The sequence below is a fragment of the Cnephaeus nilssonii genome, assembly GCF_951640355.1.
Source record: "Cnephaeus nilssonii genome assembly, chromosome: 14".
NCBI classification, from domain to species: domain Eukaryota; kingdom Metazoa; phylum Chordata; class Mammalia; order Chiroptera; family Vespertilionidae; genus Cnephaeus; species Cnephaeus nilssonii.
Genome location: NC_137085.1, coordinates 71,666,748 through 71,683,862, shown reverse-complemented (window position 1 = coordinate 71,683,862; position 17,115 = coordinate 71,666,748). Strand labels below are relative to the sequence as shown.

The following is a 17,115-nucleotide window of genomic DNA, read 5'->3' as shown; positions in this document are numbered from 1 at the left end:
GCTGGCTGGCTGGCTGGCTGGCTGGCTGGCTGGCTGGCTGGCGAGCTGGCAAGGGAAGCAGTGATGTCAGGAGCCTCTCCCTCCTCAGCAGCAGCGCTTAGGATGTCCGACTGACAGCTTAGGCCTGCTCCCCTCTAGGCCCGGTCACGGGAAGCGGGCCTTAGCCCTCCGCCAGACATCCCCCGAGGGCTCCCAGACTGCAAGAGGGCTCAGGCTGGGCTGAGGGACACCCCCCACCCCAGTGCATGAATCTCAAGAACCGAGCCCCTAGGTTAATAAAAAATTAAGTAAAAATCTTGGAAAAGGGTGAACTTAATAAAAGCAAAGCTATAAAACTGAGTATTACATAAATTTTAAAAGAAATTAAAATTTTTTCATAACAGTTTACTTATTAGTAAAGTGTATCTATAGTATAATATTGAATGCCCAGTGACAAAATTTTTTAAACGTGCAATAGCAAAAAACCTGAAAATATTCTAGGTAATGACCATAGGATATGGTTAAGTAGGTTCGAGCATATCTGCAGTGTGGACTATCAGACACACTGCTGTGGGAACAGGGCAGGTTATGGCGCAGTCATACTCGTGCCTTCCCTGAATGGTGAGCCTGGCTGTGTGGACAAGGGGCAGGTGAACGAGGTCCTGAGGGTCAGTTCTAGCTGTGGGAACAAAGCAAACAAAGCAAAGTTATGTTCTCTCTCACCCCAGCTCGTCCATACCCTTCCCCTCCCTGGCACATGTGTGCAAGCCACTGCCCTATGTTCCAAGCAGGTCACACTCTAGATTCTGCACAGGTCCCACTGTGGTCCCAACTGGGTAACCTGGTTTCCTGAAGAGGAAGCCCTGCAGGCGCTGTGCCATTCTTCACACTGTCTTCATGTTCACGGGTGACATCTCCTGATCATCACCCATTATGGCAGGGCATGTTGTTGGCCAGTAAGCTGTATTTTCGAGACTGTTACAGGGCCTAGAATGCTGTGACAGTTGATGGACAGTCTGGTGAGCAACAGATGTGCAAATTGTGTGGTTACAGGAATCCACCTTCCCAGTTACCAGAAAGCAACAACCTCTAGCAAAGCAAGGGTCAATATCAGAGCCCACTGACTGGCCCTGGTCTCTGCCTCCCGTTCACACAGGCGCCTTCCTGAGCCCTGGCCCTGAGAGCTGTGTCCCATCACTGCAGTTAGAATGGCAGTCATTTCTGTTCTTATACAGCGGTGGGACACAGTGTTTGGCATTTTGTGAATTGGTATCCTCTGATTCAGTCTGATAAAACTGTGCCCTGTCAGGATGTGGGACACCCCTGCCAGCATACTGGCAGTCACAAGACCCAGAGGTCCTTTCTTTGCAGTCCATGCAATCTGTTCTTTGTCCAGCGGCAATAGTTCCTATTTCAATATGGTTATCTTTGCACAATTCTTTCTCTATTTGCCATGCAGTCCTGCTGTCTAGCAGCCTCCCTTGGTCTCCAACGGATCAGGGGCATTGTCCCATCCCTCAACTTTTTTCATAACAGGTTAAGCCTATTTACTCCTCTCTCCCATGTCAAGCCCCATGGAAGGGATCACAGGTGGGTTTGGCCACTTATCCTGCCCTCTTCCACGTCCATCAGCACAGAGGAAGCTGCAAAGCTAACACCTCTTTTTGGAGCTCCTCTTCATCTCACCTCTGTTGAGTTCTTGCCAGGACTCCTCTTCTGACTGCACTGCTCTGCTCTGCACTTCTGGCTCTCCGCCTCTCCCTGGTCCAAGGCACTGTCTCAGGACCTCTCTACGGAGTGTGCCTCCACAGAAAACCTCCCCAGGGAAGCCTGCCTACTTCCACAGCTCCAATTATTTCTCAGGGTCCAAACACAATGAAGAAAACAGAATTCAGGGTGCTGGAAGATGAGGGAATGTGACAGGGAGAGATGAGGAAAAGGCTCTGGTATTAGTAATGTTCCTCTGATTTTTGTTTTATTTCTGTAGAAATATATTGTGTTTATGATAGTTTCAAAATAATTTAAGATTTTATCATGAAAAATCCCTCAATGAGCTTTTGTGGTCCTAACATTAAGTCTACAGTTTCAGGCAGTGCATGGCCAATGCACCCAGACTAACAAGCATCACCTGACCACTCCTTCCCTTCTTGTGCTCCAATCACATTCTTTTGTTTCTTTTACACCCTGTCCTCTCACCTCAACACCTTTGCACATGCTGTCTCCTCCGCATATACTTCTACCCTATTGTCACCTTGCAAAACTCCTTCCCTACCTCCAAACCTCACCCCAAACTATAATCAGAAACAAAACTGATGGAATCAAACATTAGTTTAATAGGGTTGGTCTTCCCTGACCTTCCTGTTCACATTCCTGTATCATTCTCCCTCTCACGAGTCTACAAGGGCAAAGGTAACATCTGTCTAGCCTAACACACTGTCCAACAGCACAGTGCCTGCCGTGAAGTGAACATTTTAAAGGAGCTCATTTACTTTTTTTAATTAATAGACTTAATTTTTTTAGCAGTTTTAGTTTACAGAAAACTTAACAGAAAGTATACATCTTGCATTACTGTAGTATATTTGCTGTAACTGACTACCCAATATCAATACATTATTATTAACTAAAGTCCATAGTTTACTTTAAGGTTCACTCTTGGTGTGGTGCATTTTATGGATTTGGACAAATTTACATGGACATGTATCTACTTTATAGTATTATAAAACACCAGAGGCTCAGTGCAGGAAATTTGTGCACTCAGAAGGGGGGAGGGGGTTCACTATCTGGATGTACCACAGTTCATGAATCCATACTGAAGGACATTTATGTTGCTTTCAAGTTTTGGCAGTTATGAATAAACCTGTTTTAAGTATCCGTGTGCAGGTTTTTGTGTGGTCCTACGTTTTCAACCCCCTTTGGATAAATGCCAAGGAACATAATTACTGGATCCTATGGTAAAAGTATGTTTAGTTTTATAAGAAACTGTCAAACTGTGTCATTCTGCATTCTCAGCAGCAATGAATGAGAATTCCTGTGCTCCACATCCTTGCCAGCATTTGGCAGTGACACAATTCTAGATTTTGGCCATTCAACTAGGTGTGTGGTGGGAGTTCACCTACTTTTCACTGAGAAAGGCCAGGAGGACACCATGAGTGCTTTTTCAGACCCATTGGACCTTGTTTTCACTTGGGCAGCTTTTTACAAATATACCAGGATTAGCTTGTGCCTACGAAGTCTATATTCGCAGACCTGAGGTAGCCTCTAGAATCTGTGTGTGTGTTTTTAATTCTCCCAATGATTTTGAAGCATAGCTAGGATTTGAGAACTACCGATTCAACCAGGAAACCAAATGCTGCTGACAAGTCAATTTTGACGTATCTAACGTGTCCTTTCTTTTAGACAGGGATTCTCTGGTGAGATAAGATGGACATTAAGAGCTGTGATGGAAAGGACAAAATTATAATCACCTCTAGATCTCCAGTACCCAATACGGTTTCTGACAAAGTATGGATTGGACACATTCTTGTTTTTCACCCTGAAAGAACCACACGCTGTGATCAGGCCTCATAGCAATGGGACAAGGGGTGTTTGTGTTTCTTTCTGTACAGCCCACATCCCCCAATTTCTGTGTAGAGATCCGAGGTTTTCTCAATGCTGCAGAGGACCACAAGCTCAGAGAGAAATCATGAAGAAAAAGCAGTCATTCGCCAAAGGCAATCCACATGGGCCCAGCTTTTCTTTTGAAAATATAGAATTCTGAGGCCAATGAAGATCTTGATATAGCAGTTCTGGGTTAGAACCTAAAATTCCAGGCAGGTTTAGAAAACTCTGGTTATAATCAGCTCTCCCCATTTTTATTCCCAACGGACACACTCTAAGCTTCTAGTATTATTCTTTAAAATTTCCTCACAACACTACAACTATCCCAATTTCTCAAGTGATTAATACAGATGGGTTCTAATGAATAAGAAAGTTACGTTCCAATACTGTTTGTTCAAAATTCTGAATGTGTATTCCTGTAGGATAATATAATGCACTATAATTGGCAAAAGCCACTTATGACCTTATATGAATACTAGAGGCCTGGTGCATGAAATTCGTGCACGGAGGCAGGGGGGAGGGTTTGGGTCTCTCAGCCCGGCCTGCCCCCTCTTACAATCCAGGACCCCTCGGTGGATGTCCGACTGCTGGCAGTTGGACATCCCTCTTATAATCTAGGACCGGTGGCTCCTAACCACTTGCCTGCCTGCCTGATTGCCCCTAACCACTCGCCTGCCTGCCTGATTGCCCCTAACCACTCAACTGCCTGCCTGATCTCCCCTAACCACCTCTGTCTTGGCCCCTGCCGCAGCAGCTTCATCCAGAAGGACGTCCAGAATGATGTCCAGAAGGTTGTTCGGCTGTCCAGTCTAATTAGCATATAATGCTTTTATTATCATAGATGGTGTCTGGAGAGCTGAATGTCTTCCAATTCTAGACTCAGAAGTGGGGAGTGTGCATGCTGCCATGGTTTTTTACTTTAATCCAGTGGCAGCTCATGGGGTATCCTGGTGGTAGTGAGTGGGGTATCCCCGTGGGAGTGTGGGGTGTCCCAGCAGGAGCGCCTGGGGTGTCCCAGCAGGAGCGTGTAGGGTGTCCCTGTGGGAGCGTGGGGTGTCCCTGTGGGAATGTGGGGTGTCCAAGCAGGAGTGTTTTATATTAAACGTGGTTTGCATCTGGTTGCTTTTTATCTCGGTGCACACAGAACAGGTGCATTGTCCCGTGCTTGGCTCTGCTCTGACCACAGAGAGAGCTCCTCAGAGGCGGGGAGGGCCTCCCCGTGTTTCTCTGAAGGGCCTGGCTTGGAGCTGACACCCCGTGGACTCCAGAAATGTTTCCCGAGGGGGACAATGGAAGGGCGCTGAGAACATTTTACCTAACTCTACAGGGACAGCAGCATCCGAAAGGGAGCGCAGGTTTAAAAAGGAAGCTTTTCTGGGGATACAGTGTCTATTTTGTTTGGTTTAGTTTGGGTTGCTTTCCTTTTCTACTGAGTGAACCTCTAAAGCTCTTAATGGATATTAGGCAAATGAATGCAATGCTGGGGGAGCCGGGAGAACAGCTTGGCTCTCGTGGGTGCCAGTCTCGGGGTGGTGGGTGCCAGTCTCTGAGTGCCGGGTGCCAGTCTCCGGGTGGTGGGTGCCAGTCTCTGGTGGTGGGTGCCAGTCTCCGGGTGGTGGGTGCCTGTCTCTGGGTGGCAGATGCCAGCCTCTGGGTGGTGGGTACCAGTCTCTGGTACTGGGTACCAGTCTCTGGGACTTGGTGGGAGTGTGAAGAGCTCAGCTCTGAGCACAGCTACCCTCTGGTCTCAGCTCAGTGCGTGGCTGAGGAGTGAGGACCAGGCTGGTTTGACCTAGCAGTGGTTTGAACATGGCCCTGAATGAGAAGGAGGGCGCTCTCCCTGCCACGTGGGAGCTGCTCTCAGTGCCCGTCATCCGGCATTGCTACCTGATTGTGCAGGTAAGTCAGTGAGGCACAGAGTGGGCTGGCCTACCTCACCCAGTGGTTGCCCGCTGGGCTTCAGAGCAGGCCTTCTCCCTGGGGCGAGACACTGGTGAGGTAGGCCCGCGGGAACTCAGAGGCGGCGGCAGTGCGCGGTGTGGGGACGACGGGTGTTTGTGCTGTTCGCTCGGTTACATGGGCTCCATGTGTTCCACTCCCACCAAGGAACAAGCGTTGTTCTGGGTTCTTTGCATCCCTTACTTCTAACCTTTCTCACAAACTTGCAGGACTGGTATCATTATTCCAGGTTTAGGGTCAAACAAACGGAGACTCTGAGGGGCTGGATCAGGGGCCCGAAGGCGGCAGCGAGGGATGCAGGGCCATCCGTTCACATCCGGTCGGCTTCGCTTCCCAGCCCTGCATACACCGGGTGGGCGGCTGTGCGCCGCTGTGCGTGGCTCTTCACCCAGAGGTGCGGGTGTCCCGCTCTGCTGCTTTCGGGGGTGCTGAGCCTGGACTCTCAGCCACGTTGCCCGGTCCTTGGGGTGGAGGGAGGCCCCGCGCCCGCCTCCCTCTCCCTGCATCTAGGTGGGCCAGTGCCAAGTGGCGCCTGGAGCTGATTTCCTGGCCGATGCCCCCTGGCAGGCCACCCCTCCCATGTCACCCAGCACAGTGAGTGTTCACAATCCCGGCGACACTCGTTAAGCTTCCCATGAGCACCTGGTTCTGCACCAGGAAAGTCGTGAGGGTGCCCGGCGGGCGGAGTGCGAGGGCGCAGGCGGGTAGGACTGCTCCCCTTTCTCCTGGGCCGCTTCTCTGTCTCCTCGTGGCTTAGTTCCAGTTATAAACGGAGATAAGGGTATAATTTAAAACCAGGCCTGCCCCCTTCCTCCCTCCCTGCACTGGCCCACAGGCGGCTCAGCCCCGCCCATCCCGCAGGGAGGAGCATGCGCGGTTTCTGGCAGACAGGGAAGCAGCTGTGGAGCAGGGAGGTGGCGGTTTTCCCCTCAGGAGGATGTTTGTGCTTTAAAGCTGATGCTCTCTGTCCACCTCCCAGCAGGGAAGGCTGAGGGTCGCTGCAGGTGCCGAAGTCCTTGTTGAAGTGCCCGCTCAGGAGCCTCTCACAGCGGTGAGTCCGTGTCCCCGGAGGCTGTGCAGTGGAGGCGCCACGTTCCTTTCAGAAGAAAGTGAGGATCGATGGGAGCCTGCCAGCTCGGGGGAGGGACCAGGAGGTCTGCCTTGTGCCCGCTCGCCAGTCCCCAGTCCCGCTCCGCTGCCACCCAGTCTGGTTCCCCGTTGGCCATCCAGCGATGGGAGCCTGGGGGTGGCGGTGGGGGAGGGACCTAGTGGTGCTCCATGCACTTCCTGGTGTTCGGTCGCCCCGTCCCGTTGTGGCGACCCTAGGCTATTATTAGTATAGATCTTTATGGAAAAATAGGTCTTGGGTTCTAACTTAGGATGCCAAGAAAGCATTTCCCCCAAGTCCATGTAGCTTCTGGACTCTCGATTTCCATCTCAGTCCTCACTGTTGCTTAGCTCCACAGTGGGACCCTATTAGCACAGGAAAAACCAAGGAGCACTGGATCTCCAGATTACTTTTGTTTCTACCTACTTATCAAAAGAAAACCAACAAAGGCGATTTTTACATGAACCCATTTCTGCTGACTTCAAATTGTGTGTACGTGACTTGAATATTGCCCTTTCCTCTGAATATTGTCCCATCCTCTCTCCAATCTCATCCTGACACTCCAGAACACACACAAGCCACCCTTAATTCCACCCTGCCCCACGCCCTGCCCTCCGTGGTTCTGTGCTGGAGCTTTGTGAGTCCCTCAGTACAATTCAGATTTCTACAACAGTCAGAAGCCTCAGGAAATGCTTTATAGAAGGATTTACAGGCACTTATTGCCTACATTAACCTGCCTACAAATGTCACTCTAAACACCCCAGATTCTTTACCACTTATACCTCTGTTCTCCAAAAAACACTAAAAAGTGAAAGTGAAAGTGAATTCAGGAGTGGCAACTTCATCTATAAAATACTTACACTGAAATGTCATTTGATGATTTAATAAAAAAATGAAAACACTTTATAGAACATTACATATTTTTTAAGAAGCTCAAATTTAAAACTAATTTAAACTCATCTATCAACTCATATCAATGCCAAATGTTAAGTGTCTCTACCCCTTTTCTCCTAATTTCCTCCTCTTGCGTAAGTGTTCTAGTCCCAAGTACACAATAATGATTGCTTAACCAAAACTGCCACAGGAGGACCAGATATCACTTAGATACAGAAAGTACTAAATATGTCCTATGGGCTGCTCCCTTCAGGCTTTGACCATTCATTCAACATTAATCATTCACTGCCTTTTCTACCATTCTTCCTACAAGAGTAACAGTGACAGTAACAAGCATTCATTAAGTACCTATTTACATATACTTTCTTTTTCATAGTTACATAAGTATCCCACTTTAAAACAGGATACCTGGGGCTGAGGGGAGGAATCAAGATGCCCACAGCCTTGGAACCTAGCCTCTTACCTGTCTCACCAGCATCTACTGAGCATCCCCTATGCCTGGAGTAAAACAAGGATACCGCAATCTGTCTCCATCATGTCTTCCTTAACTAAAGTAAAGTAATACATGGTATCAAGTGTACCTCCTTCCAACACCCCAAATCCCCCTCTCCAAGAGCAACCCTAAATTACATCCAATCATTTCACTCTCCAGATTCAACAACTTTTCATGAATTAAGTCATTCAGTCAAATAGTTGCCCACTGCAGGTACAAGAGTGAAGGTGACAGGTGAGACCCTGGCTCCCCCAAAGTTGAAATAATTAGGGGTAGAAGTAGGTGTGAGAATTCAAGTTAGGTGGCATAATGTTGGCCTGATGGACTGATATAGATGAAAGACCCGGAGAAGTGACAGTGAAACCTAGATCTCAGATACTAGAATAGCCCAAGGATAGCCAGTCGGGGAGAGAGAGCTCTAGGCCCACAGCCAGTGCAGAGGCCCTAGGACTGGAGCCAGTGTGGCACATTCCAGGCAGAAATGAAGCCAGGGCCTGGAGAGTGAGGGGCAGAGGGCAATGGGAGTCAGACTATGGGGAAGCACGTGGGCACTTGGGAGTTTGTTGTAGATGAGATGGGAAAGCATGGACCAATACATTTTTAAACATTACTCTGGCTGCAGGGAAGAATATGAATAATGGCGGGGGCTGAGGGAAAGCAACAGGAGAGTGAGTCCTGTTCCATAAGGAGGTCTCTGTGACAACCACAGTCCCAACAGGAAAATGAACCAGCAGAGGATATGGCCTGTCCCCACTGCCCCCACCTCCTTGATCCTGCAGCATCAGGACCATCCATACTCATTTGTCCATCACCCACCCATAGAGACAGCCATCAACAGCTAGCACTTGCCTTTTATTTGTGTGCCCAAATTACATAGCACACAGTACTAACGTTGTGCTTGAAGGAGCAAATGAACATAAAGGACAAGTATTAGGGACATTTTCAACCGTGGGATCAATCTTCTGAAACCAGTAAAAAGTCTTATTCCTCTGGCAGTGTCAGGAACATGCCATCTCTTGTATATGCCGTGAGCACACTGGAACAACAATCGGCAGCACAATTTCTCATAGCTTTACTGCTCTGCACCCCAAGAAAGGCAATCTGACTCTGGAAGGAGACTATTACTTTACAACCTCTCAGGAGATAGTCACTACCAACAGGCTTCAGGCAAACAGCTTATAACTGTGTTTATCCCCCAATTTTAAATCTCTGAGTTAAATTTGGTCCTTTGAAAAAAAAAAAGAAGAAGAAGAAATGAAAAGACAACAAAAGAGAAGACACACATCCATGCATTCGTGAAAGCATCTGGTCTTCTATGTCCTCAACACACACTGCACGAGGACACCTAGGGGACACAGAGACTTTAGCATCACCACCATCTGCACCCTTGGTCCTCAGGGCCCTGCTTTTCTCCTCCACTTCCATAAGTCTCTGGGTTTCCTCTTGCTCCTCTGTACTTTCAGGGATCACTACTGAGTCTGCCCAGGAAGCTCGGCTACATTTATTTATATAACTGCAGAGATCCCCTCTCAAAAGGAGCCTATAAGGTTATCAGGTAAATATTTAAATCTCCTTGGTTACCGCATGGTCAGCATCCATCATAAAGGCCTTGATTTACTTACCTAAGTAGTGTGGTGGGTGAAATGCCACAGGCTTACTAGTCGCTGAATAATATCCAATTGCTCTCTTAAATCGAATAACTTTGTCATCTGTTCTAGACTAAAATAAACATAGGAAACCTGTGTAAATTAGCATGCCACGGGTCATGTGTTTCAACATATTTTTAAAATTCAGTACATGTATAAAATATCTGTAGCCTTCCAAGCTAGATTAAGAGTTTAGAACGACATTAAAATCTTCAAGGAAACTCAAGAGAGCAAGGCAGTTAACACAGAACCTGAAGCAGCAGCCGGAGCCCTGGGTTCTGCTATGTAGCCCTCAACTTCTTGGTCAAGTCCCTGGTGCTGCCAGAAATTTTACTTTTCATGCCAGCAAGTGGGACAGCTGTTTTAGATCTTTAGGGAGGAGACAGAAATCACACAAACTTCAACTCTTCTTTTACTAACCCCTATGCCTCAAATTCTTTACTTCCCACAAAAGGAAGACAAAACCCCTGACCATCACCTGAAGGGAAGGACAAATCAGAGATTCACAATTCCACTTGACCCACTGGATATGTCTGCCTTCTTAGTAGAAATCCTATCAAGTTATGATGGAGACTCTAGGAGCAACAGAGACCTTAACACTCATCTCCCTCAATCCCTCTTCAGTGCAGGCCAGAGGGGCCAGCTGGGAGGGCTGGCACGGAGGCCTGACAGCCGGGCAAGTGCTCCTGGACACACCAGTGGTGCTTCTCAAGCCCCTTCCAAACCTGGCACACACCACTGTGCAAAGCGCTGCCCCGGAGCCTGCATTTCTACCTGAGAATGCTGGAAAACATCTTTAGCTATGGCATCCAAGTCCGAGGTGTCCTGGATGTTGCGGACATAGTCAGCCACAGCCTTGATCACCACGTCACATGGCGGCAAGACCAGCTGGTGGGCCCGGACCTGAGAAAACAAGCACAAATGTCAACAGCCTAATTCCAAACACAGGGCCCAGAAACTCCAGGTGTTGTTTCCTTCCAAGGACCCAATTATTACCAATCTGTGACACTTGGCCACAAGACTCTGGTCCTCTGAGGTTCAAGCCCTGGGTCTCCCTTACAGTTACTGAAATGCAGCCCGGTTAGGTTCAGCAGCATCTGACAGCCTTTCATTACTGCTGAGACCAGGTCTGTGACGTGCTCATGATCAGCTCCAGGCTTGAGACCCTGAGCCCCGTAACAGCCAGCACACAGCCATGAGAAGCCCTGGGCCACAGATGCTTCCTTTCTTTCAATGCCAGCCAGCAGGAGGCTGTGCCAGGCAACAGTCCCACGCACCCAAGTCCACGGCAGAAAGACAAGGGAGGAAGCCAGTATGCCTTCCTGCTGAGGGACATATCTGATAAAAGACTTTTGGAATAAAGTATAGGAGTATTTTATTGTCTCAGAATAGTTGATACCAGGAAAAGGTAAGTAAACAGAGATATAATTATAGCTATGCCCTTGTGTTGTTCTCAGGAACTAACTTTATTTCCAGAAATTAAAAAAAAATTGAATGATAGCATGAAATGATGTCTTTATTTCCCATTTAATCATGAAGAGCATAAAGATAAAGAAGGGGCAAAAGGATCTAAAGGCTTTGGGCCTAATCCAAGAGGAAGGAACACTTGCAAACTCTTTTGATGAGGCCAGAATTATTCTAATTGCAAAACCAGATAAAGACACTATAAAGAAAGAGAATTACAGGCCAATATCCCTGATGAACATAGATGCTAAAATCCTCAACAAAATATTAGCAAATCGCATCCAGCAATATATTAAAAAAAAATCATACACCATGATCAAGTGGGAGTTATTCCTGGGATGCAAGGCTGGTACAATATTCACAAATCAATAAACGTGATACATCACATAAACAAACTGAAAGACAAAAATCACATGATCATATTAATAGATGCAGAAAAGGCATTTGACAAAATGCAACACCCATTTTTGATAAAAATTCTCAGCAAAGTGGGAATAGAGGGAGCATATCTACACATGATAAAGGCCATATATGACAAACCTACAGCCAACATCATACTCAATGGGCAAAAACTAAAAGCATTTCTCGCCAAGAACAGGAACAAGACAGGGATGTCCACTTTCACCAAACTAATTCAACGTAGAACTGGAAGTCCTAGCCACAGCAATCATACAGAAAGAAATAAAAGGCATCCAAATTAGAAAGGAGGAAGTAAAACTCTCATTATTCACAAATGACATGATATTGTACATAGAAAACCCTAAAGACTCCACCAAAAAACTACTAGATTTAATAAATGAATTTGGCAATGTAGCAGGATACAAAATCAACACCCAAAAATCAACAGCTTTTTTATACACCAAATTAGAGGTCTGGTGCACAAATTAGTACACCGGTGAAGTCCCTCAGCTTGGCCTGCAGGGATCGGCCAAACCAGCTCTCCGACATTCCCCGAGGGGTCCTGGATTGCGAGAGGGCAGTTCTCAGGTGATGCACCCCAGAATTGGGCTCCCTCCTCTCTGGTTCCAGGTGCGTCACCCGAGAACCACAGCTGCCAAGTCACCGCAGCAAAAAGAAAGACCTCTGTATTGGAGAACATATTTGGAAATGATCCATCTGATAAAGGATTAATATCCAAAAACTATAAGGAATTCATACAACTTAACAAAAGGAAGACAAACAATCCAATTAAAACATGGGCAAAGGACTTAAATAGACACGTCTCCAAAGAGGACATACAGATGGCCACGAGACATATGAAAACATGCTCAAAGTCACTAATCATACGAGAGATGCAAATCAAAACAACAATGAGGTACCATCTCACACCTGTCAGAATGGCTACCATCAACAAATGACAAGTGCTGGCGAGGACGTGGAGAAAAGGGAACCCTAGTACACTGCTGGTGGGAATGCAGACTGGTGCAGCCATTGTGGAAAAACAGTATGAAATTTCCTCAAAAAATTAAATATGAATCTGCCATTTGACCCAGTGATCCCACTTCTAGGAATATATCCTAAGAAACCCAAAGCACCAATCGGAAAGAATGTATGTACTCCTATGTTCATAGCAGCACAATTTACAATAGCTAAGATTTGGAAACAGCCCAAGTGCCCATCAGTAGACAGTGGATAAAAAAACTGTGGTACATTTATACCACGGAATACTATGCAGCAGTAAAAAAGAAGAATCTCTTACCCTTTGAGACAACATGGAGGGACCTGGAGAGTATCACACTAAGTGAAATAAGTCAGTCAGAGAAAGACAAGTATCACATGCTCGCACTCATGTGTGGAATCTAAGTAACAAATAAACTGATGAACAGAGTGGATCAACAGAGTGCAGAATCTCAGAGGAAAGGTGGGAGGTATGAACCGAAGACCTTGAATGCATATATGTATAACTCATGGACACAGACAATAGGGTGCTGACGGCCTGGGGTGGGGGAGGGGGCGGGGGGGTGGGCTGGAAGGGGTCAATAGGGGGAAAAAGGGGGACATACGTAATAATTTCAACAATAAATCATTATTTTTAAAAAATTATAGGACATATCGTAACAAATCCTACATAATAAAATGGTAATATGTAAATTACCATCACTCCGCTATGCCCACGATTGGGCCAGCAGGAGGCGCAGGGGGCGGGACTCAGGGTGGCCGGGGTAGCTGATTGGGCCAGCAGGACGCTGAGCTTGCGGCGCCACTGGCGCCGCAAGCTCAGCGTCTGTACCATGGCTGCCGGAGGCTTTCGGAAGGCCTGGGGCACCGGCGGACAGCCGGCCAGATCCCCCACGATCAAAGGCCAAAGCGGGGGACCTGGCCGGCTATCTGCTCCGGCGCAAGGCCTTTCGAAAGCCTCCGCAGCGCTGGAGGCTTTCGGAAGGCCTGGGGCACCGGCGGACAGCCGGCCAGGTCCCCCGCAATCAAAGGCCAAAGCGGGGGACCTGGCCGGCTGTCTGCTCCGGCGCAAGGCCTTTCGAAAGCCTCCGCAGCGCCAGAGGCTTTCGGAAGGCCTGGGGCACCGGCGGACAGCCAGCCCGCTGGTGCACCAGGTGCATGATTAAATCATGCACTGGGCCTCTAGTAAATATATAAAATAAAGGCTTTGGGTCTCCAGAGCTGTGCACTCCTGCCATTCCCGTGTGCATGTGGTGTGTTCCGTGGCAGCCAAATTCCCGTGTGAATGTGGTGTGTTCCGTGGCAGTCTCAGGCCCAGCCTGTTACCTTGAATTGCTCAGATGGGCTTAACGGCATCACAGAGTCCTCCAATGCAAAAAGGGAAGCACAAAGGCCCGTTTCCCAGATGAAATATGAGGACCCCCCCGCGCCCCCCGCTGCTTGTTTTGAGAGTGGAAGAAGGGCCACAGTGTGTGGTGGCCTCTGAAGCCAGAAAAGGCAGGAAACACTCTCCTGAGCCTCCAAGGGAATGTGGCCCTGCCGACACCTTGATTTTAGCTCAGTGAGACCGTTTTGGACTTGTGACTTGTACGGTAGAACTGTGACCTATAGAAATTGGTGTTGTTTTAAGACACCAAAAGGAAAAGGGAGGGAGGAGAAAAATAGAAAAACTCAGCCTAATCAAATGGAATAGAAGAAACCTCTGGGAAAATAGATACTTACACTTTCAAGTTATTATTATGTAAATTTTCAGATGCACAAGAGTACATTCAATTTCCTTTTTTAAAAAAAGCAATTAATTCCAATAATTCCAACTGGAAACAATGTTTCACGTGTTTGAGCAGCTCTCTACTCTCTTAGGAAGGTAAACCCCACACAATGGACTGCAGAGGGCCACTGCCATGCCTGTGCGTCAGAAGCCTTCCTAGAAACCCAAGTCCTCCCACGTAAAGGTGAAAAACCCCTGGCACACACCTGCCCCGCGGTGAGGAAGTCCCTGGAACAGCGCATTCCAGCCAGTCTGAAGGCACGAAGTTCTAACCACTCCCACCTTCAGAGTGTTTAACAGTTCCACAGCAGGGCAGGTAGGAGAGCCTGGTGGCAGCCCCAGGAGTGGGGAGTCAGGACAGAAACCCTGAGTGGCCTCCACTCCGCAGAACTCGGCATTTTCCCCTCAGTGAGTGCACACCATAGGGACGGAGACAGGGACCGGGATGCCTGACACTCTAAGTGCAGTGGGGGCTAACTGCCCTTGCATGCCTGCTGGCACTCTAAAAGCCTAGGATTACCTAATTATGCTGTATATGATACTGGAATGGCTGATCATTTTAGAAGGATTTTATATACAGGACAAAAAAATGACAATTAACATGGTAACAACAGAATCTGCTAGATATAAAAAGGCCAAAATATGAAAAGGCCTTCCTCCGGTGGGGGAGGGGGGAGGGAGCTATTGAGGTGACGCAAGCTGACTCTCCTAGGGGTATTCTGACACCAGGACACCATGGACGCATGGGCAGCCCCTCGCTGTCCCACGGACCTCAAATGAAAATGACAGTGTGTTGCTTTTGTGCCTGCAGACATCCTTGTCTTTACTACCCACATCCCATAACACTGTGGCTAAAAGATCCTTGAGGTGAACAGATCCTACAATTAAAGGGCCCCAAATCCTTCTGAGTATTTAAGACTACCGTAAACCTGCGTCCTTTATAACTTCCCATGGCCCAGACTCTTCCCTCATACCCACTTACCCCTCACCCTTCCTGCTTCATTCCTAACATAGCCTTCCAAATCTGACACAGGGTGAACTCCAGTATTCCCTGGACTCAGGGCAGACCCTGATGGTGATTACAGAGTGGCCCCTCCCCCCAGTCAGCCCCAGGAGAGCGCAAGTGACAGCACGCAGTACCACAGGCAGACTTGGAAGGCTTCACTGAGCACGAAGAAAGCACCTGAGATGACTTCTAAAATTCAGATGGGACTAAGCTTTACCAAAACAACTGACTAGTAGTAAGATTCCTGGTACATTTTAATATGGATATGTTTACAAACATCCAATTTATTAAAATTTTGACACTCCTGCTAACTTCTCATTTGTATTTTCTTTAAACACCATGCCATGGTGTATGTGAGGGAAATCACGCATTCCTGTTAGAAAACAGAGTGTCATCAGGACCAATTCAATGGGGAAAGCAAAAACCCTAATAATCCTGGCCACCTTAAATAATGTCTCTCTATATCCATACACACATACACACACACATACACACACACACACACACACACACACACACACCCTATACGTGAGGGTATTTATCTACATACTTGACTAGAAAAAACCCCACAATGAGATATGTTGGCCCACAAAAAGGGCTATCACCTTACGTTGCTAAATCTTCCCAAAGACACTGGAGAATAGCATCGGCCTTATCCTGTTATAGCAGCAAGTGCACATGACAGTTGTCTATTCATAAAAACAAAATTAACACAGCAAATAAATGAAGTGCTGGATGCTTCAAGACAGGCTTCAAAATATTTTAACGGGAGTCCCATTTCTTCTCCTTTTTTTCTTTTTTTGAGCAGTATTGAGGTTTTTTATTTTAGCTCAAAAGTTTATATTGCTACATACCTAAATTAAACTTGAAGACATATGTACTTTCTATCTCCAAGGACACATAAATTCTGTTTAATTAAGAAGCAAATGTTTAAGATCTAATTGTCTTTTTATAATACTTTGTAGCAATTTCAGTAATTGTTAGTCACTTGTTTTACAAGTAAAGAAATAAAATTTTGGAGCTGGAAAAGATCTCCCAGACACTTGTATAAATTAACCCCTTAGCTTCCAGGCAGGATAATTAAATAATAAATAGATAATGTCTGTGTGGAAATTTATGATAACTGCCTCCACACAAAATATCCCCTCTTGTGACAGATTTTCACTTTTGGTATCATCTTTCCCCCAATGTCCTATTTCCTACTGAGAAATGTGCACTGCTGTCTCCCATGGAAGAGGTGGGAATGATGTGGAAAGCACTTACTGAGGGCAGGTCCACCTGGGGCTTGGCCTCCGCAGGCCTTACCTCTGTCAGAATCCCCGAGCCAGCAGGCCACACTCTGCCATCCATGACGATCCCCTATCCCTTTTGCCAGTCTTGACAGCCGCTACTTTGTATTGAGTTCTGAACCCCCCAGGAGACCCAGGACTGGGTTAGAGCAGAGGCCCTGGGCACATGTGCCTGCAGTCACCTGGCCAGCCACCCTCCCAGGCCTGCCCAGATACCTGCCACACTTCTGCCCTAGCCCACTGTGGGCCTCTCATGTCTCCAAGCAGCGGGACAGCAGGGATAACCCCTGAACAAGTGGCTGGCATGGCCACATAGCCACAGTGCCAGGCTGGGTGGAAATAACCCCGAGCTGTATGAGCACAGGTTGGGCCCACACTACAGGCACGCCACGAGAACCCTTAGAAGTCCGACCACACATGCCATGGCAGTCTTCACTGCGGCCAGTGGCAGCTCCCACAGACAGAGATAACCTCTGATTCCTTAGAGTCCCTCCGATTTCCACCCATCACTTCA

At 47.5% G+C, this 17,115-nt stretch overlaps 1 protein-coding gene across 2 annotated transcripts in view; it reads right to left on the bottom strand.

Moving 5' to 3' along the window:
• The window catches only part of FAM120A (family with sequence similarity 120 member A), a 107,733-nt gene that overhangs the window by 57,775 nt on the left and 32,843 nt on the right, over positions 1 to 17,115 (bottom strand). For both annotated transcript variants that reach the window (XM_079790694.1, XM_079790695.1), the window contains exons 4-5: positions 10,451 to 10,579; positions 9,653 to 9,749 (exon numbers count right to left, since the gene is read on the bottom strand). In XM_079790694.1, coding sequence (XP_079646820.1) covers positions 9,653 to 9,749; positions 10,451 to 10,579 — 226 coding nt within the window. The remainder of the gene's footprint in view (positions 1 to 9,652; positions 9,750 to 10,450; positions 10,580 to 17,115) is intronic.